At 61.7% G+C, this 20,911-nt stretch overlaps 1 protein-coding gene across 1 annotated transcript in view; it reads right to left on the reverse strand.

The window, feature by feature from the left end:
- Positions 1-514: 514 nt before the first annotated feature.
- The window catches only part of MYRF (myelin regulatory factor), a 34,383-nt gene continuing 13,986 nt past the window's right edge, over positions 515-20,911 (reverse strand). The window contains exons 4-27 of the mRNA XM_046644133.1: positions 19,025-19,086; positions 17,833-18,112; positions 16,647-16,897; positions 16,432-16,555; positions 14,498-14,693; positions 13,159-13,235; positions 12,871-12,981; positions 12,363-12,453; positions 11,773-11,973; positions 11,341-11,455; positions 10,678-10,787; positions 9,808-9,968; positions 9,662-9,734; positions 9,285-9,373; positions 8,935-9,003; positions 8,433-8,513; positions 8,184-8,272; positions 7,878-8,069; positions 7,388-7,639; positions 5,613-5,700; positions 5,303-5,377; positions 4,828-4,933; positions 3,282-3,356; positions 515-3,084 (exon numbers count right to left, since the gene is read on the reverse strand). Of these exons, the coding sequence (XP_046500089.1) occupies positions 3,004-3,084; positions 3,282-3,356; positions 4,828-4,933; positions 5,303-5,377; positions 5,613-5,700; positions 7,388-7,639; positions 7,878-8,069; positions 8,184-8,272; positions 8,433-8,513; positions 8,935-9,003; positions 9,285-9,373; positions 9,662-9,734; positions 9,808-9,968; positions 10,678-10,787; positions 11,341-11,455; positions 11,773-11,973; positions 12,363-12,453; positions 12,871-12,981; positions 13,159-13,235; positions 14,498-14,693; positions 16,432-16,555; positions 16,647-16,897; positions 17,833-18,112; positions 19,025-19,086 (3,049 nt within the window). The 3' untranslated portion in view covers positions 515-3,003. The remainder of the gene's footprint in view (positions 3,085-3,281; positions 3,357-4,827; positions 4,934-5,302; positions 5,378-5,612; positions 5,701-7,387; positions 7,640-7,877; positions 8,070-8,183; positions 8,273-8,432; positions 8,514-8,934; positions 9,004-9,284; positions 9,374-9,661; positions 9,735-9,807; positions 9,969-10,677; positions 10,788-11,340; positions 11,456-11,772; positions 11,974-12,362; positions 12,454-12,870; positions 12,982-13,158; positions 13,236-14,497; positions 14,694-16,431; positions 16,556-16,646; positions 16,898-17,832; positions 18,113-19,024; positions 19,087-20,911) is intronic.

The raw sequence follows: 20,911 nt of genomic DNA on the forward strand, positions 1-20,911 counted from the left end.
TCTTCTGCCTTTCAGTCGGTTCCTGCTCCTGGGAAGCCGTGCCCTCTACCTTTGAGGGGCGAGGCGGGTGTGGGAGGGCTGTCTTGTCCTTGGAGTTGAAGGCCTACCTGTGGATAGGAAGGGGGCAGGTCTACCCTCGTCTGTTGTTCCTAGAGCAAACTTCTCCTGAAACCCGCACCAAGCAAGTCTGCCCCGGGCCAGTCCCCTCCTCTAAATGTAGCCACCCTTCTCTGAGCTGGGGACCCTCAAGAGGCTCAGCTTGTCCCCAGGAAGGCTTTTCCCTAATGTGGCTACTTTGAACCCAAGTAGGGCAGCTGTAGGTCTGTGGGGTGTGGCTAGGCGAGGCAGCTGCTGAGTCATGTTCCCCAGCCTGCATGAAGCTAAGAAGGATAACGGAGGGCAAAGCATCCCTCTGGCTCAGCGGCCCCAGAGCTTCCACTTGGTCCCGGCCCCACAGGCGACTCCATCTCCCACCAGAACAATCTCAAGAAGAGACGGGGAGGCAAGCTCAGATACAAAGCAGTATTTATACATTTATTTATATACGTATATTTACTTCAGAAGAAAAGGACAGTTCAGGGGACAGGAGGCAAGCAGGCCCGGGGCTGCTTCCCTCTGCCCACTCCAGAGTCAGAGTTGGTACGCGATAAATATGAGTCAAAGCTCAGGGACAGTAACTGGGAGTTAACTGGGAGGGAGGGGGCGCTCTATGCACACGCAGGCTTTTGCGGGGGAGGTAATGTGGGTGGGGACTGTGCATGGAGAGGCCCTCTGTACAGCTTGAAGCTTGGGGGAGATTAGCCCAGTGGCTACGGGAATAAATGCCAAAGGGGAGAGGGGGAGGGAGGGATGGCTGCTGGGCCCTGGGAGGGGATGGAGCCCAGACCCCTGCTCACTAGTGCCACCTAGGCTGCTGTCAGCCTCCAGCAGGTGGCTGACTTGCCTTCCCTGAAGCACTTTAACCTTATTGGGCTTAAGGCAACTTTGGTCCAAGGTTGACCCCCCTCGAGCAGCTTGGAGCCCCAGCTTGGCCCCAATCCTTGCACTGAGGACCCCCTCCCCAGGCATGGAAACAGCCAGCTGCTAACCAGATTGGGGCTATACTGTGTCCACATGGGCTCCAGGGGGCAGTGGAGGGTCACTTTCCAGTTAAAGACTGAGGGGCTGCAGTCCAAGAACTTGCACCCCGACTGAGGGAGCCCAAGAATCCTATTACAAGGGGCAGGTCTCGGCAGTTTTAAGGCATTACAGGGAGAGTTCCCCCAGGGGGAGGAGGGAGAACAGAGTAGTCCTAAGTCAGGCTCCACCCCTGCGTGGTGTGCGGAGCCATGTAATTCCTATGTCAGCTTGAGGGGGTGGGACCACGTGGCAGAGGGGACTGGGAGGCAGGGTACTCCTGCTGTCCCCTAAATTCCCCTGGTGTTTCCCCATCCTGAGAAGTGCTCTGAGATCTACGGCAGAGGGGGCCCACAGTTCACAGGCTGCTTCAAGATGCAGCTTCCCCACCAAAAGGCCTCCCATTCAAAACGGAGAATGGGAAGCAGGAGAGGGGCAAGGCCTGGTTCCCAACGAAGTGGCAGAGTATCACAGCAAGGAGGGTCAGTCCCGGCCTCCTTCCTGAACCCTGCAGACATGGCTGAATGATTTCCACCCTCCTTCCGTGAGCCTGGATGTGGCCTCAATGCTCCAGGCACCCACTAAGTGCCACTAACGTTGGCACTTGCGATGAGACTTCATAAGCCAGGCCCACTGCTTCGCTCCTGGGAGGAGTGGCAGAGATGGGGCCTCCTGCCAAGCACGGGTCCCTCCAGCTTCGCTGTCCGAGCCCAGCACAGGAGCCCCTGATTTGGGGAGACGAGGCCACCAGCAAACAAGAGTGGAGGGAGAGGCCAGGCATGGTGGTCAGGAGTGGGATGGTCTTGAGGCTCCGTGGGACGGATCAGAGCCAGGGCCCTGTCTGCAAGCATGCCCCCCAGGGCTCTGGCCCACCCTGGGCTTTCCATCTCCCTCCTTCCACTCCTGCCCTTGGTTTAAGTGCATTTTAGTAATTCATTAACAACAGCCAAAGCTGTCTGCGTCCACCCACCAGCCAAGACCGGCCTACTGCCCTGTAGGGATTCCTGCTCCTCTGCTCAGAGAGAGTGATGGGTCACTGACACTACTGTGAGTTCTGGAAGCTCCAGGGGTCCAGGCCATGGGGCAACAACGCCATCTGGGGACTCACCGGGACCTTCCCTCCCCAGATACTCCAGGTTCAAGGGTCCAAGGCTTACCTGGCCCACTGGCCCCCATGGTTCAGCCAGGCACTAAGTGTACGTAAGGCACATGGTCAGTCTCCAGCCCATCCAAGGGCTGGCTTCAGCTGTCCTGGGAGCTCTTAGGAGCCAAGTTTGCCCGGAAAGAAGAGACCTCCTGGGCCACACTTAAAGCTTATAAGTCCAAGTCCAGCGTAACAGGCAAACCCCAAACGTCCACCACCTAGCCACCCCCAGGGAGCAGCTTTGAGGATGAAGGCTGTCTGCCCTCTGCCGACTCATGGGTCCAGCCAAGTCTCTTAGGGCTCATCCAGGCCCCCCGCTGCTCTCAAAAGTGGGCAGGTCCTCTCCAAAAGCGGGTGGCTCCCAGTCTCAAAGGAGGGGCAGGGAGGGTGGGCTCTGGACAGTCACAGGCTTTCCCTTGCCTCCAGGGCACCTGAAGCCAGCCCTCCACCCACCATATCTGGACAGATGTGAATTGGTCCTGTCCTGGCCCCACAGGTCTCTCTCTGGCTTCCTCCATGGTGTGTGAGGGGCGACCAGCAGGAACAGCAACTCCAGTGTGAGGACTTCCAGTTTCACCAGTCTCGGGGAGGGCCAAGCCCGGCTCAGTCTCTCTGAGGGAGTGCCAGTGAACGGCAGAGAGATGGCGGGCGGCAGGCTCCAGTGTAACACCATTGCATCCAGTGTGGAAGGGGCGCCCAGGGACCCCCGGGCCCTGGTGTGGTGCTGCCTTGAGGAAGGCAACTCAGTCACACAGGCGGTAGAAGTGGAAGTAGTAGTCTGTGGCTGGCCGGGCCAGAGCCTCCGCGCTGCAGTTGGCCTGACCCTGAGTGGAAGGGCAGCAGGAATGGGTGAGGCGGCTCTGGAGGTGCAGGGCAGGAGGCACTCCCCCTGCTCACATTGCCTGACACTGTGTCCCAAGTCCTTCCATGCGCTCTGCAAACCCCCCCACCCCTCCCCAAGCCCCACACTTGAGATACAGGTACCTGGACCTCTGGGGACAGGTGGGGTGTCTGTGCTCACCAGCAGTGCCACGCGGAAGTGGTAGGTGAATTCACGGAAGGACAGGATAGTTACTGGCCACTGGTGGGAAGTGCCCTGGAGAGAGAAGGAAGAAGGGTCAGGATAGCCCCTGCCCCTATCCCAACCAGCATCCCTCACGCCACAGCCATCACAGCCCTGGACTCTCAGCAAGGTTTTTGAAGGGTAAAAGCAGAGAGATCAGAGGGAGCAGGTTCTGCTTTGGGAAGCAATGGCAGGCACCCTCTATGCAGACTATGCCAAATACCTTCAAGTCTACAGCCGTGCCCCCTGGCCCCTGCCTCCCTTCCCTTGCACCCATTATGCTCCAGGCACATCCAAGTATTTCATTGACCCCATCCTCACCACACCCCAATAAGGTGATGCTGTTTCTAGATGAAGGAACTGAGTTGCTTGCCTAAAATCACCAGTGGACACGCAGCAGAGCTGGGATTCAAACCCAGGTCTCTCATGCTCGCCCTTGCCGGGTAGCGTGAGGCCTGGCCGCATGCAGCTGGCCCACCTCCTACCTGGCCCCTATACTCTGTGGGCTCAGGCCTCAGCTCCCCGTCTAAGGAGCATCCGGCCAGGCTCTCCCTCCACTCAGGTGCTGTCTTCTCTGCAAGGTCACAGGGCCTGGGCCCCTTTTGAGGCTCGCTCACTCCATCCTCTACTCAGGTTACTTTCTGCACATCTTTTCTCCCCAGCTAGAGAAGGCATTCTTGGAAGGCCAGGCCCATGTCTACCCCAGCTCTGTCTCCCCACAGCTTGGCCCAGCACTGGGCCTGGGACAGGGAGGCCCTGACAGATACTGGTTGAATAAACACATGAATGGATGAGAAGAAATTTCCTTCATTTGTGTTGAGAGTCACAACTTTGGGTCACGTGGCCAGTGACAGGGACCCAGCCGTTTGGTTCCCGGAGCAGGAGCTAGCCCTCTACATGTAGCCCAAGGGCTCTTCCAAAATCATAGCTCGAACCATGCCACTTGCCCAGCCTGAGCCTGAGGGCGGGCTTCTTGCTGTCCCCGGACTCTCAGCCCTTACACACACAGTTCCAGCCCTGCCAGCAGGCGGCGCCCTCCCTGGCTTCCAGATCTCTGCACGTGCTGTTCTCCTGAGGCACCGTCCTCTTCCTTCCCCAGCTGACCCCAAATCATCCTTCAGGTCTCGTGTTAGTTAAACATGACTTTTGTGGGTGGCTGTCCTGACCCTGAGACCAGACCAGGTTAGCTCTCCCTGCTGTGGGTGCCGAGGACACCCGCCCTGTCCCCACCACTGCACTCATTCCAGTTGGTCTTCATGGAGCTGTTTTCTTCCCCAGGCTCTGTCGGGACAGGGCCAAGGATGGGACAGAGCAGGGACAGGGCTGAGAAGATGCTCAGCAGCAAGGTGCACGCATGCCCCCCTCCCCAAGGCACAGAGGCCCAGGCCCTGAAGTGTCCCTTATGGAGCCGCCTTCACTCTGAGCCCTGGCTCCCTCCCCTCTCCTGTTTGGGGGCCCAGCTGTGCCAGGGCAGAGGAAGCTCTGGGGCCTAGCTGGCCCCTACCTGGGTGTCCTGGTGGGTGTGAAGGCTCTGCAGAAAGCCCCCCTCCTCACACGGCTCCTCCTTTGACATGAGGCGGCACAGCACGACGGACACGGGAGATGAGGAGCTGGGGGAAGGCCAGTCAGCAAGGAAGTGGGCTTCCGAGTTCCTCAGCGCCAGCCCCGCCCAGCCAGCCCTCCACTCCACCCGCCCTGCCCCACTGAAACAGCCACCACATCCCACAACCTGAGAAGGAGGCATAAGAGTCAGGGTCCTAACAGCTACCGGCCCTTCCCCACCTACCATCCCGCGTGGTCTTCACACCCCCGGGAGGCAGCAGCCCATTTTACAGGAGCGCTGAAGCCCAGAGATTGCCTGGGTCCCAGAGCCAGTGAAGGATGGGGCAGGCGATAAACTTAGCATCATCCCTCCCAGGCCCCCTTCGCCAAGTTGCCCAGGACCACCGCAGCCCTTGCTCCCTGGCGCTGGCACTCACTTCATCTGCAGGGTCAGGCTGAGGTGCAGCGGGGTGCTGCTGCTGACGGGGATGTGGTAGGTGAAGTTGCCAGGCCTGAAAGGGCAAAGCTGGCTCCTTAGCCCAAGGCCAGCCTGCTGAAGGCCCCCCCCCCGTCGACTCCTCAGCCCCCAGTCTACACTGGAGCCCTTCGAGGGCCTAGAAAGGGGCTGCCCCGCCTTGGGGGGGAAGCTCCTCCCTGAGGGGAACAAGAGTTGGACATCTGTGCTGCCTGAGCTCATGTCACCTGAGGGAACCTGTCCTTGGGGTGAAGGGAGGGAGCCAGGCCCACCTGCAGGCATCCCCTGGGGCGCAGTACAGGGAGGTGATGGGCATCGAATTCTCCAGCACCTGGATGGAGGTCAGGGAGGGCACTGGGTCTGCAAGGAGAGAGGCCGTTGGGGCAGGGAGCAGGGTGACAAGGCAGGACACAAATGAGAAGCAGCCAAGCCTTTCCTTGCCAGACTGGGATCGGTCACTCCCACCTTAGGATGAATAAGTTCCAGGTTGTTCTTTCCAGACCCCCACAATGGCTGGGGTCACACCACCCTCTTCCCTAGCAGCCCGAGCACCAGCCGGTTCCCATGAGCCTGAGGTCTGCCTGCTTGACAGAACCAGAATGCCCAGGAGCAGGGATGGCTCTTCCATATCCCCTGCCAGGGCTGTAGAGGAGCCTGCCCCTCAGGCCTGTGTTCCCCATCGCACACATCTTTGCCCAGCTCTGGCTTCAGTGATGTCAACTTGGTAGCTTGAAATCAGCCACAGTGGGAGTATTCACACAGGCAAATCAGGGCTTCCCCGACCCCCACCCCGAGAGCCAACTGTTAAACACCAGCACACCACTGCGTGTGGCCCTCTCTGGACCAACCCGCCACAGACTGGCTGGCTGGGTGGGACTGAAGGGTGACGGTGGGGTGGGGGGCACAAGGCTTTCTTGTTTATCTCAGTTCACCTACAGGCTTGCTGCTGCCTGACCATCCCCCCCAAGAGGGGGAAGCTGGGGCCACTAGCCACTGAGTATTTGCTAGACCTGGTCCATTTTCAGCTCCAAGAGACACCCAAGGACCCCAGCAGGACCCAGAACACCCCATGGACCCATGGACGGGTATCACATACAGACAAGATGGAAAGGGCCCTTCCCACTCCTCTTCTGGGTGAACTCTCACTGTCCTTCAGACACTTAATTCCAACGTCACCTTCCAGATCCTTCCTTGATCACCTCCCCACCCCAGCCTCGACAGAGTGCCCTCCCCAGGTGCCCAGCTGCCTGCACGTCCCCTCAGAGCCTCACACTCTCCTGCGTTTCGGTGTCTGTGAGCTCTTTGGGGGCGGGGCATGTCTGTCTCCATCACCCCCAGGGCCCTGTACAGAGCCAGCCACAGAGCAGAGGCCCAGGAAATGGCTGTCTGGTGAGCATGCACCCATGGGGTTTCCCTCATCACTTTGAACTTCAGACTCGGCAAGCCACAGTTTCAAAGCTTCTTTTTTTTTTTAAGCCACAAAACTCACCAAATGAAAGTTGATGAGGAGGCCCAGTACCTGGAGCATTGCCACCAGGCTGAAGGCTCTTGGCTCTTGGCCTCCCCTTCAACCTGCAGGGCAGCCCTCAGAGGGAGCCTGGTTTGAAAACCTCTGCAATAAAGCATTCTCTGGCTTTGTTAAAACCAAGGGTTTGAGGTTTGGAAAAATTGGGGGGACCCTGTACAGCACCCTCCTTGCCCTGGCATGGTGACACAGAAGGAGGCAGGCCTGGAGTCAGGCCAACTTGGGATCAAATTCCAGCTCTGCCACGGACAGGTTGTACAACCCTGGGCAAGTCACTTTACCTAAGTCTCCATTTCCTCCTCTGAACCATGGGACAGTTCCTGTCTTGCAGGAGTGTCATGAGGAATCAATGAGGCGATCTATCTGAGGCTCCAGGCCTGAGTCCTGGTACTTAGTAATGCTCTGCAAACGTCTGCTGACTGACAGTTCTGCACCCAGGCCTTCACGTGACTGGGCTGAAATGGGCCCTGGCGAGGGAGCCTTGCTGGGCTGGGCTGAGAGGTGGGGCGGCAGAGCATGTACCTGGCTGGTCCTGGGCCTGAGTGGGCTGAACAGGGCTCAGGCCAGGCTGGGGGGCTCCTCGGCGGGCCCGGCCATGGAGACCGAGGCTGGGGCTGTTCTTGGCTTTGCCCTGCCCCCCAGGGAAGGGGACTGCAGGGCTAGCCACAGGCTCCAAGCTCTTTGAATGCTTGAAGTGGCCAATGCCATTGGCTGACAGGCCCCAGGACTTGGCTCTGATGTTGGTGACTGGCAGCAGGGCCATCTGGCTGGGGCCTGTGGAGAGAACCAGGGACAGGCTGAGAAGAGGGAACTGGCTGCCTCCTGCTCAGCTGTCTCTAGGACCCCTGCAGACTCTAGGTGACTCCCATATGCCTCTTGGTTCCCTCCCAGTCTTTCTGCAGAGCCTTATTCTGGGCTCCAGGAGACCCTCCCACCAGTGAGTCTTGGGGGCCTTTCTCTGGACTCACACAAACCACCTCCCAACCCAAGCCTGGCCCCAAGATAGCCATACCTGAGCGGTTGGTGGAGGGGCTGGGACTGGGGCTGAGACCGTGACTGGGGTTAGAGCTGGGGCCAAGACTAGGGGCAAGAGTAGGGCTGGGGGTGGACGAGGAGCAGCAGACGACCGGGCAGGGGCGGCTGAAGCACAGGTCCACAGTGCGTATGGCTGGACCCGGAGCTGAGCTGACCAGGCCGGCGGTAACTGAGGAAGGAGGCCAGAAGCTGTGTGAGCCAGAGGGGAGCAGCACAGCCCCCCAGCCAGAAAACAGCCACCTCTCCCCCATCCCTTATCTCCAGACCCACCCCAGCTACGCACCCAGCAGCAAAGAGGGCTGTGTGCCTGGCAGCCCAGTGGTCACAGGGGACTGTCGGAGCTGAGTGGTCCCAAAGCTCTGGCTGGACCTGCTGGGGAAGGGTGGGCTGAGCTCAGAGGGGCTGGGAGAGCAGGAGCGGGGAGACCTGGGAGTCCCGGAGAAGCAGGAGGGGCAGGAGGAGGTGAACAGGGAAGGTGGAAAGGAGGCAGGAGCCAGAGGCAAGAGGGAGGGGGCTTGGTCCACACACGTACCATGGGCACAGGGCCTCGCTCCCCCCAGGGTGCTGGGGCCGGAGCAGGGCCAGAAGACAGGAAGTAGACACGGCAAAAGAGCTAAGGAGCAGCAGAGAGGAAAGGAGGGGACAGGCACCGGGGAGGAGAGAAGAGAAGACACAGTCAGAGATGGCCCAGGAGCTGCGGGTGACAGGGGGCAGAGCCCAAGTTCCCACCCTGGCCCTCCTTCCTCCCACCCTGTTCCAGCCTGGGCCCCCTGGATGCTACTGACTCAGGCCCAGCTACCCGGAGGAGCACTGAGTAGACCACAGAGAAATATCGGCTTCAGCAGGAACTGGGAAAAACAGCTTCCCCTCCTAGGGAGCCCTTCCCACCCACTCACACCAGCCCCCAGCAGGCTGAGACCCTGGGAAACCCCCTTGAGAGGACACAGCCTCCTTAGCTCCTCTGACCCTGGGCGGCCCACCGAAGCCCCGCTTGGCCTGGCAGCTTGGCCACAGCCGGACCGCCAGGGACATACCCATCAGTTTCTACCAGGTCCTCCTCAGTACGCAGGCTCAGCACGTACAGTGTGGACATGGACACCACGCTGGGAGCCACAGAAAAGGGCCACAGTTAGAGCTGGAGCCACCGTCCAGTGCCCTCTCTCTAGGGTAAGGCCTGTGGTCCTTGGGCCCAGGGGCTGGGCCCCCAGGGGTACACTGGTCTCCCCAGCCCTGAGGGACAAGACAGCACAAGGCAGCCCACCTCCTTCCGCAAGACCTCAGCCACTTGGTCTCCCAGGTCACATCTTCCTCTTCCCCCAGGCCTGGGCCCATGGGCAGCTCGACTCCCCCAGTCAGCACCCCCAGAGCCTAGAGGACAAGTCACCTGAAGGCCATGACCACCACCAGGGCAATGATGGTTCCCTGCAGGAAGCGCTGGCTGATGCAGGCCTGGTCTGGGACCACAGACGATGACTGAGGACCAGGAAGAAAAGGGGAAGAAGCAGACAAGGTCCAGACTTAGGGAGCCCACGGGTTCGTCTACTGTGGGCTCTGCTGGAGGTGGGGAAGCCAAGGTCTACTCATTCCCCCCGGGGGCAGAGGGTGAGAAAGAGAAACTGGAGGCTGGGAGGGCCAGAGGGTTGGGAAGAGAGGGGAAGCGCGTGGAGTCAGTGAGCCTGGAGAGATGCAAGCTGGAAGGAGACACTATGGGGGATGGGGAGGCCCCTGGTCTATTTGCCCCCCATTCCTGCCCACCCTCACCTTGCTGGCCACCTTGGGGGGCCTCTTCTTGTGGGGGACGCTGCCTGCCCGGCTGAACTGACTCCCTGCATGGCTGCAGCAAGAGAGCCAGGGTAAGAGGTGCCTCTGGGAAGGGGGTCTTGCCCTCCCCCACCCCATGCCCCCACCTGAAGGCGCCTGAGCTGCCAGTGGACTTGAGACTATCAAGTCGCCGCAGTTTGGCCAGCTTGTGGCTCCAGCGCTCCAGCTCATCAATGCGTGTCTCCAGGTTGTCGGTCAGCTTGCACAGCTCCTTCACAGCACCCACGTTCTCCATGAAGATGCGCTCCTGCCACAGCCAATGGGCCAATGTTGAGGGCACAGTCAGCTCCTGGGAGCCCCAGGCTACAGGCCCAGTGGGGAGCAGAAGAGGAGCCCCTCCAGGCCTCCCTATGCAGGCCAGCCTCAGCTCCCACCGCTCTCTGTGGGCCCAAATAGCATCCCCACCTCTGCACCTTTGCCTGGGCCATCCAGCCTGCCTGAACAGCCCCCACCCTGCTCATCGGAACTCTCCATCTCTCGGAGGCTCTGGCCTTCTGCCCTCCCCGCTCCAATGAACATGGTGTCTCAGACTTCAGCACTTTTATTCAGCAGAGGCTGAAACATACAACATGCTCTTCGGTGCCCAGCCTCACGCCAGGTAAGTTACAAACATCATCCTCACAATAAACCACATGTGTAAGCTTTGCAATAACCACAGGAGAATGTCTTGGCAGTTACTACTGTTTCCCTCCTTTTGCAGAGAAGGCAATGACCCTCAGCGAGGCTGCTCTTGCCCTTGACCACACAGCCATAGAGCGCAAGTCCCCAGCTTCCCGCGCTGAACGCCCTCCCCTTCCCTGGGGGGTGGGGAGGGGGCCCTGGAGGCATCATGAGAGAGAGTTGGGCTGCTCCTGCCTCTGCACTTCAGTGCCCCCATCTCTATGGAGGAGGCGAATGCCTTCCAGCTGGCATCCCTCTGCCCCTTAGGTCCCCTCCAGCTCCCCCACCCTGCAGACCTTGTTCACCACCAGGAAGTTCTCTATAGTTTTCCCATTGGCAAAGACTACGTCTCCAGTGTCCTTCACGGCCTCAGGCAGGATCTCCTTCACCTCCTGGGCGATCACACCTGGGGAGGGACAAGTCTAATGTAAGGAGGGGGCAGGGATTAGAGAGGGCGAAGTTCTGCGGGCTAGAGATTTGGGTTCTAAGGAGCCTTGAAGCAAGGGGCTTCCACTTCCCACGGAAGTGTTCACAGGGTTGTAGTTCCCCGGGAGTCAAGGTGTGGGGTTCCCGGGGCTGAAGGGAGAGGCGGATTCCTGGGAGTAAGGAATCCAGGGGGAACTCAGGGGAAGGGGGCAGGGATCCAGGAGGATGAAGGCAGGAATCATCTAGGGAGCCAAAGGGCGAGGATGCCAGGACCCCGATTCCAGGGCTTCCAATGTCAAGGGGCAAGGTACCCGGGTCCTGGGGAGGCGCGTTTTCCCAGGGGCTGGGGGCGGGACTTCTAGAGGGCGGGATTCCCGGGGGCGGAGTTCCAGAAGTCAAGGGGAGAGGTTCCCGAGAGTAGGGTTTCCAGAAGACAGGGACACAGAACTGCCAGAGGACAGGGGCTGGGTTACCGAGGGCTGAGGTTACTGGGTTCCCGGACCCCAGCCCCATCCGCGCAGGCCGGTCCCTACCCGTCTCCGGCGCCGCGGTCGCCTCGATGCCAGCGCTGGCGGCAAACTCCGGCTTGTATCTGTAGTGCACCAGGCGCATGCGCGAGATCCTCTTCAGCTGCTCCATGGTGTCCACCTGTGCGGGAGCCAGGACCTAGACTGAACCCCTCCCTTCCCGGGCCCGTCGGGAGCGGGCCCCGGAGCCCTGCAGGGCGGCAGCCCCGAGGCTGCAGTGTGGAGAGGAGACCCTGCTACCTGGGTCCCCTGATGCAGAGATCCAGGGCCTGCCACCCCCTCCTCCTTCCCCTGCAGCCCCACCCCTCCATCTGGCCCCGCCCTTCCCACGAGCCCCGCCCACACAAGCAGCACCGCCCCTCGCAGCCCGCCCTTGCCACCAGCCCCTCCCCTCGCAGCTCGGCTCGCCCCGCCCCTCGCCCACAGCTCCGCCCCCACCTCCTGCACGTGCTCCTTGGCCCGCAGGTCTGAGGGGTGCATGAGCGAGCCCATGACCTTGACGTTGCCGTGCACGACCAGCGCCTCGTCTGGCCGGTCCGTGTTGATGCCCACACGGCCATGGTGGAAGACGGTGTCGGGCACTTGCGCCCGCTGCCACAGCACGTCGCTGTCACTCTCAAACTGGCCTGGATTGGAGGCCTAGTGCAAGTTGCGGTTGGATCAGTCCTGGGGGACGGGGGCCTGCAGCGCCCTGGGAAAGGGGGAAGCCCCGCAGCCACCCCTCCAGCTCCAGCCAGGGCTCCTCACCCCACCATGCCCAACTTAAACTGTCCCTCCCATTGTGGCAACTCTCAGTCACTAGTGGGATCTCAGAAGGCTACCAGCTCTTGTCCACCTCCATGCTTTACTGTGAAGGAGACAACTGCAGCCCAGAGAGGGTGGGAGCCTTGCCCAAGGCCGCACAGCCAGTGCACAACAGGATCAGCACTCCAGCTCCTGACTCCCCAGTACCCCAGTATTTCTCCTGGGTGCTGTTTCTCCCCACTCTGAGGAGGACTCTCAACCCCCTGGGAGAAGGTGGCCCTCACCCGCACGATGATGCGCTCCGAGATCTGGGCAGCCAGCGTGTAGTTCTGGTTCTGTGCGTGGGCCTGGAGGGCCACCACCAGCATGAAGTACCTGGGGCACACAGGGCTCTTAGAGGCACCCAGGGTCCGGCCCCACCTGCCCCTGCCCACCAGCCACACTTCCCGGGGAGAGGTACAGTGCACAAAACTGCCACTCAGTCATCTCCCACAGGCTCCCCGCACCCCCAGGAAGTGGGCATTAACACCTCATCCTACAGAGGAGGAATGTGAGTCTCCACCAGGGGGCAGAAATTCCCCAGGGCCCACAGCTAGGAAGCCACAGAGCGGTTCCTTAATCAGAAGCCAGGCTTCTGCTGTCCCGTCCTCAAGTCAGTTGAGGGCTCTGAGTCTCAAGTCCCTCATCTGTAACACGGGTCGGTCTGTGGGACTCTGTGCCACACAGGGTGGTATCTCCCTGCCCCTCCTCCTCAGAAACGGAGGGCCCCGGGGCAGGGTCTAGCCTGCTCACCTCTGGTCAGGGTTGGGCTTGCCCTTCTTGCGCATGTTGTTGGCGGTGGTCTCGCTGAAGTGCAACCGCCCCACAGTCACCTTCGTGACCTGCTCAGGGGGCAGATTGACCCTGCAGAGGAAGGGCGGGGTGCTCAGGGGGCAGGGAGGCGGGTATTGGAGAGGCAGGCCAGCAGGGGGGGCGCCAGGTCAGGAGTGTGTGGCAGGTAGACACGGTGGGTGCCTGCGGGGCCCCCCTCAGCTCCCAAGCCAGCTGCAGGTACCACGTCCCACGGGGTCAGACACTCACGTGACGGGGTTGAAGGGCCGCTTGCTTCGGTCTGACTGGGACTGCTCGATGTTGATGGACTGGTTCAGGGCCTCCAGCTGGGCGAGGAGCAGAGTCCAGTGGCACCTCAGGGCCCCCTGCTCCCCGCCTGGTCCTGCCGCCCTTCAGCCTCACTTGCCACAAACTCCGGTGCCTTCCCCGACATAGGTGCACACCCACATCGCTCCCCCCACCTCTGCAGGCATTCCCCCACGCACACACACTCCAGTCACCCTCACAGCCCCCACCTCCACATCCACACCCTCCCCCACCTCCAAGCACACGCCCCAAACCGGCCTCCATAAACACTTGCTCACACCCAAACCCACGCCCTCCCCAGACCCTGTCCCACACCCACGTCCCCTCAACCCCTCCACGAGCACTGGCCCCTCATGACACTGAAGGAGACACATGCGGCCGTGTCCCCTGGGAGCTCACGGTCTCAAAATCAACAGCCACTGTGGTTGTGCTGGGGGGGTCACAGGGGAGGGGCCTCTAAGAGTAGAGATAGGCAAGTGTCCCCAAGGGCCAGGGACAGCAGCAGAGTGCACAGTGAAGGTTAAGGGGCAGTCAGCCAGCAGAGGAGGGAGGGCATGGGCGTTGGGAGGGCATCCCAGAGAAAGGGAGCCACCAGAGGAAAGACAGGGCCGTGTCTGGGGCCCAGCAAATGGCAGGGCTGGAGTGAAGGACTGGATCCCGAAGGCTTTTGGGGGCTCAGCTTAGAAGTTAGGGGGGGCTCTACTGGGAGGGCACTGGGAGCCTTGGAAGAATGGCGAGTGTGGTGCCCACCGTGTCTCAGGTGGAACAGGAGTCAGGAGCCAGAGTGGAAGCTGCCTTAGGCATTCAGACACGGAGAGGGGATGGCCTGGTCCCAGGAGAGGCAGAGGAGAGGAGAGGAGAGGAGGGGACCGTGTCAAGGGAATAGCAGGGCCCTGTGTATGGTGAGGCGAGGGCAAGCGGGCCCCCAGACTCACGGCTTGGGTAACTAGGGCCCTGGGGCCCTCTTCCCTGAGCGGGGAGCCCAGGGGGAGGGGTGAGCTCATGGGGGGTTTATCTTGGGATGTGGAGCTGAGGCAGCTGACAGAGGGGTCAGGAGAGAGGTCTCGGCTAGGGACACAGACTTGGGGGGCCCAGGGTAGAGAAGGAAACAAGTAACATAACTGAGCAGAGGGCAGAGGAGCCTGACAATTAGGGGCAGGCACAGGGAGGAAAGGCAGGGTGGCAGGGCTTAGCCGGGGGAGCTTCGCCTTGGGGTCTTTCAACGCCCTCACGCCATCCTGGCCCTCCTGCCCAGCCCTCCTTGCTGAGCCCCCAAACCTGCCTTCACTCCGTGCAACTTCAGGTAGAAGCAATCAAGGGGCTTGAGGCCTTCGGGCGTCTTGACGTACTTGGGCTCGCCCAGCATGCCGATGTACACCGTCACCTGGAAGTGGTTCTTCTTCTGGCACACGAAGGCATCATCGCCCACCGAAAAGTTGAAGCCCTTGTCGGCATCCACGCGGTAGGTGAGCATGGGCCTGGGGGCAGGGGAGGGCACTCACCCGGGGCCCCCCAAAGATGGCCCCGAATGTCGGTCCCTCCCACATGCCTGCGTTCCACAGCAATTTCCTAGCCGGTACCCCGGACGATCCTCAAACCACTCATGGGGCTGCCCCCACTCCTCAGAAATGGAAACTGAGTCCCCAGGAGGATTTGCGATCAGGTCTGCCAACTCCTCAGCCGATATTCTTTCCTCTACATGCCTGGGCCCACCCCGCCCTCGTGATGGGGAGGCAGGGCAGGACCCTTGAGGCCCACCAGACAGGAGGGAACTCTCCTGGGGGAGATTGACGGCCCCTCACCACACTTGACTCCTTCCCAGAACACGGCCTGAAGCCCCCTCCCTCCCGGGAGATGGGGTGAGAGGGGATATGTCTGCAGAGCATCACTACTGCCTGACAGCTGGTTGCCGTGGCAACGGTGGAACCAGGCGCCGGCTCGGCACTGGCCCAGCCCCTGCCCACCAGCTTGCTCAAGCCCCCAAACATCCTCATTCTGACTCCTCCATCCATCAGGAAAGGGGCACTCTAGACAACCTAGACGCAGCCTCAGTTTACCCATCTGTTGCTGGGAAGGTGTTCCAAGCACTTTCCAGGACCCTTAGGGGACCTCCAGGTGGCAGGAAGGGGGGCAACTATTGGCGTGCCCTCATCCAGGTCCCCAGGCACCAGGAATGCTCCCGACGCCCAGGGCCTGCTGGAAGAAGCTAGGCAGGGAAAATGTTTCCCAACTTGTGGGGAGAGGCCTTTGGGCCTGGCTAACAACCACAGGAAGGCCCAGGGCTCACCACCTCTCCCTCTCGGGGCTCCACCCACCTGCCCGGCCCAGGGGAACACCCAGGAAGCGCCTGGGCCACACTGGGGGCCTCAGCTGCCAGCTTCCCGGCCTTGGGGCCTGGGGTGGCAGGGCCGGCCCAAGAAGCATAGGAGTCAAAGTGGGGGTCCTCACCAGGCCATAGGGGCTAGGTCCCCAAAGACTCTCCCGCTGACCCTGGCAGGGCCCAAGGGACCTTCAGCCACCACAGCAGGTGGACCCCCCAGCCCTGAGGGCTTGTGGCTAAGAGTTCCACAGAGCCTGGGGCACCCAACTCCAGGAGGCCGGTCTCAGCCCTGAGAGCCCCCAGTCCAGGTACCCTGCCCAGGCCTGGCAAGGTCCAAGGTGAGTCGAGGGGAGCCACACTCTCACCCCGCACTGGCCTTCAGTGGGAGTCGGGGGAGTGGTCCCAGAGTGCTCCTGGCCTGAGCGGGGAAACTGGATCTGTGTGGGTGTTGAGGGAGAGGTAGGAATGCCCGGGCTGCCTCTGACCCAGTCCTCCCCCACTCCCTGGTCCCTCCTCCCCAGGGAGGGGGCTGGAAGGGCCCTGCTGACACTCAGCTTCCTGCTACCTTCCTGGAATGCCGAAGGAGGAGTGGAGGAGGTGGAGGGGAAGGAGGAGTCAGAAAACACTCATTCCCCCCTTCTCCCTGACCTGGCCCCCACCAGCCCCTCCCTGGCCCACACCACCTTCTTAAGAAGCCCTCGGGCTGGGCCAGGACTGAGGAACGCTGAGTGCCAAGCCTGGCTCTGCCCTGAGCCTGTCTGCTCTTCTGTACAACGGGACCATCTTGTACCCAGTGTGCTCCCAGGCCCTGCTCTGGGACCGTGACGCCACTGCCAGGGCTGGGGGGCCCCAGATGGGGTGGCCAGGAGGGGTGGGGAGTCGCACAGACCACTTACAGCTCTTTGTAGTTCGCATCGTACAGTGTCGCCCACTTGTTCTGCTGATGCGGCTGCCACTTGATGGACTGGTAGTTGGGGTCCAGGTAGGAGCCACTGAGACTATCATTGTCCTGCAGGAGACCTGGAGGGAGGGAACGCCCATGTGGGCCCCGGCCCCACACCCCACCTTGAAGGGTGGGCCCCCTGCGGGGTCGAGCAAGCCAGCCACGTACCTGGTGAGGGTGCACCTGGTGGGTGCCAAGGCGGCGTCTGGACCCGGGCGATGCTGAGGGGCAAGGAGCCGGGGCCGGGGGAGAGCGGGCCCTGGGGAGGCCAAGGCGGGGATGGGGCTCGAGTGGGGTGCGGGGGCAGGGCCGTCACGGTCCCGGGCTCCTGTTTGATCATTCCATTCAGCATCTGGGCGTTGAGGGTGTTGGGGGGTGATTCGGAGTGCTTCCTCTTCTTGGAGGGGTGTGTGGGGAGCCTAGGGGGACAGAGGAGTGAGCCATGGGGGGATGGCTCTCCCTGAGCCCCCTGCCCCTGGGCAGTAACGCCCCTCCTCCCCTCTCCACCCTGTTTCAGCAGGATATGCCCAGCCAGAGGACACGTCCTGCGGGAAGCCCCAGGCTCTGCCTCCTTGGAGCGCCCCCCATCACTCCATGTTGTCATTTTCTGTCTCTGTCACCCCTCTCTAGCCCCCCACCTGTGAAATCCAGGAGCCACACCTGACTTGTCTGTATCCCCATCACACCCAGCAACGGGCCTGGCAGCCAGAGTGCTAAGAATCATTTGCGGAATGAATGAGTCGGGCCCCTTCCCTGTGGTGTCACTCTCAGTGTCCCCCTTTATAGGCTTGGAAAGGGAGCTTTGGGGAGGGGGTTAAAGATTTGGGGGGCTGCACGGCACCCCTTCCCCTTCTGATTTACAAAAAGTTTGGCAGTGGGATCTTTCCTTGAACTAAATCTTTCAGGAAATCTCAACACGTAAAACAGAGAAAAAGACAATTCTGCAGGTTGGTGTCCGAGCCGGGAGCTGGGAACTACGCCTAGAACCTCCTCAGGAAGCTGAGGACTCCACAAGATGGAGTCACTAGGGTCTGAGTAAGGCGACAGCCCCAGTTCAAGTCCCAGCTCTGCCCCTTCCTGGTTCTGATACCTGGGTGAGCATCTCCCCCTCTTGGAGCCTCAGTTTACCTATCTGGGCAATGGGGGTGGCTTAGCCATTGCTGTAAGTCCCCAACGCACTGCTGGGCACATACAGATGCACGTGCTGACCCCCATCTCCGGGGGTCAGGGCCTTCTGTCCTTCCTGGGTTCATCCTTGTCCCTACCTCCATCTCTGCCCCACTTGCTGCTGCCCTGACCCCACCCCCCACCCTGTCTGTCCAGCCCTAGGGGCAGCTAGCTGCCCACGTCTTACTCAGCTCCATGTTGCTGCAGCAGCTGGTGCAGCATCTGGGACTGCTGGGTGTGATGGAGGTCGGTGGGCACCAGTCCCTGCCCCATGGCGGCATAGGGGGGCATCGGGGGCTCAGCCTTCATGTACAGGTCCCGCTGCAGGATGGGGTAGTGAGGTGGGGGCGGCGGGGGCGGTGGGGGGCCTGGCAGGTGGGCTGGAGGTGGGGGCGGGTGCTCCAGGCGGGAGGGCACTCCCACGTGGCACAGGGTCTCAGGGGTTATAGTGCGCAGGAGATGGGGGTCTGCGGGAGAGAAGGGAGTGGGCGTCAGAGACCTACCTCACTCGAGGTGGTGGTCCCAGCTGTCCCCTGGGCAGAGCCTCCTGATTCCCACCCCCTCCTGGGCTGAGCCTGGGGGCTGCCCTCCCTCCAACCTCATGTGGGAGGAGGGATGGGCAGCCTAGAGACTGGACACTAGAGGCAAGACCCTGTCCAGGGGATGGGCAGCCTTTCGCCCCATCCTAGCCAGCTCCTTGCTGGGGCTGGGCCTGGCCCAGCTCCCTTATCCCAAAGTTCTCCTCCAGCTCCTCTCCAGCCTGGTCCTCCTCTGGGCCTCAGGAGGAAGTCTCCAGAGACCCCCAGCACAGTCCTGTGGCAGCCCTCCTCCCTCTGGCAGCCCCTCTACGGGGCTCCCAGGGGCCAGCCCCCCAGCCCGAGGGGGGAGGCCCGCTCCCTTTGTTCCCCAGGAGGCATTCCAGAGATGTTTTTGGTAAGATAAACAGAACTCTTGACCCCTCTCTGGGCTGTGGGGAGACAGCTGCCTGTGAGCCTTCTACTCGTGGCCACCTGGGGGCTGCTGCACCCCTGAGCACCCCCCGAGGCGACGTGGGCCCAGCCGGCGGCGAGGCCCGCGCTCAGGCTGCACCCCGGGCCTCCCCCAGCCGTCCACTTACCGCCGAAGGGCGCGTCCATGATGGCGCAGGCGGGCAGGCGGGTGGCATCACCGGCAGGGACACTTGCTCAGAGGCAGGGCCAGGCTCCCCACCCGCCCGTGGGGAAACAATAGCCAGGGCCACAGAGTATTTGACCAGCGATAATCTGGGCTGTTGGGCGGCCGCTGGCCCCCTCCCTCCCTTGCGCCCTGCTTCCCCGATAAGGCCGCCCCAACCACTTGCCCAAACCCCAGAGGGGGAGGGCGGTGCCCGCCGGACTCACCATTCACCTGCTGGGGGGAGTAGGCCTCGGAGCCCGAGTCTGGGGGAGAGTCTGGCAGCGTGCTGTGGGAGCAGGAGGAAGGGGCCATTGGATGGGCAGCTGAGCCCATGCCTTCAAGCCAGACAGCTCCTCTGCGGGGCAGGCTCCCAGGGACCCCAGAGGCCAGTGGCATCACGGTCCCCTCACACCCACCCTTAGGGGCATTTCTCTGCACCAGCCACCATGGGGGGCCTGGCAGGACCCGGGGCTGAGTTGTGGGTGGGGGACTGTGGGCTCCTGCCCAATATCCCTTCAGACCGACCTACTGGGCTTCTGGGGGCCAGTAACCAGTGTCCCTGAGGATGGCACAGGGGTTCAAGGACACCCTCCCCAGACTGAGGGGCCAGGTCTGCTCCCCTCTTCCTGCACCCACTTCCTGGAATCACGGGGCCCTGGGGGCTGGGCCTGGGGAGTTTCAGCGGGGCGCCGGGGGGCTGCCCCACCATGGGCAGGTGTGGGCTGGGCAGGGAGCCAGCTCCACCGGGCCTGGGTTTATTTTTTTCTTGCAGTTTTTGTTTTATCAGTGGTTCAGGGAAACAAAAAAAAACTAAACCCTGAGAGGTCAACATGTCCTGCATGAACCCTGCATTCGCCCAGGGATGTGGAGGCTGCGGCCATGCGGGGGTCTGGCTCTCTGGCCATCCTGGTCCCTGCATCTGGAGAGACTGCCCACTGTCGTGCCCAGGCAGCTGCCAGAGGCGGCCGAGCTGTCATGGACACAGCTCTGGGCTGACTCCAGAGTCCCAGGGCTCCCCTGGACAAGCTACCCACCCAACCCTGCCAGCGGTGTAAGGATGACAGAAGAAAGTGATGGGGACTCAGTCCTTGCCACGGCCCTCAAGGCCTGGCGGGCTGACGGGGCGTCCCCAGCTCGGCGTCCACCACCTGCTCCCTGCACTTCTCTGACAGTGGCCTTGGGTTCCTCTACTGTGTCAAGGTCTTCCACACTCTCCAGTCTCTGCAATCGAACGCCAGAGTCCACAGGCCTAGGGGTCTTTCCTTACAACCCCTCGCGGTGCTCATCAGTCCTCGATGTGGGGATTGATTGATTAATACCTCACCCCCCAACTAGACCACGGGATACACTGCCCGGGGCATGGGGACATCTCCTTTACCATCTAGCACAGGGCCTGGCAGGGGTGCAGGCAGAGAGAGGCTCCAGGTCCCTCCCTGGAGGGGCCAGCCATGGCATCTCCGTGTGGTTCTGATAGGCCCTTTCTCTCTCTCAATCCTGCTGTGAGGGGCAGCCAAGCTTTCCTCGCAGGCCGGCTGGTTTTGGGGTCCCCCAGGAGCTGGTTACTGGGGCAGGTAGGTGAGCTCGTACACACAGAGGGAGGTGGTGGCAGTGGGCACCCAGCAGGCGCTTATTACACGCTCGTCCTCTCCCCTCTGCCCCCGCCCTTCGGGTCTTAGGGACAGCCTCTTGGTCTCCAGTGGATGCCTGCCTTGTGCAACAAAGTCTGCCCCCTGGCACCCCAGCTCCCCTCCGCCGCCCTCCCCCTGGAAGCCAGGAAACAGCCATCGTCCCCCCAGCCCTTCCTCATGTCTTCCTCCCTTATTTCCAGAGTCACCTGGACGGGGGAGCCTTTGGGGCAGAGGCCCCGACCCACGTCATGGGTTACTGAGCCAGAAGGCTGGGAAATGGTGGAGCTGCAGAGGCAGCCAGGCCGTCTGACCAGTGTCACCCTCCCAGCACTCATCATTCTTCTGCCCGGAGACAGAGCCCCCTGCCCCAGGCTGGGGAGCCCAGAACTTTCTCCAAGCCCCTGTGCACAGCCCAGCAGACCCACATTCTCTGCCTCTCCCCACGTGCATGTGTTCATAGGCTGCCCTAGAGTCTGCTGGGCT

Source organism: Equus quagga, chromosome 17, assembly GCF_021613505.1.
Source record: "Equus quagga isolate Etosha38 chromosome 17, UCLA_HA_Equagga_1.0, whole genome shotgun sequence".
Classification (NCBI taxonomy): Eukaryota; Metazoa; Chordata; class Mammalia; order Perissodactyla; family Equidae; genus Equus; species Equus quagga.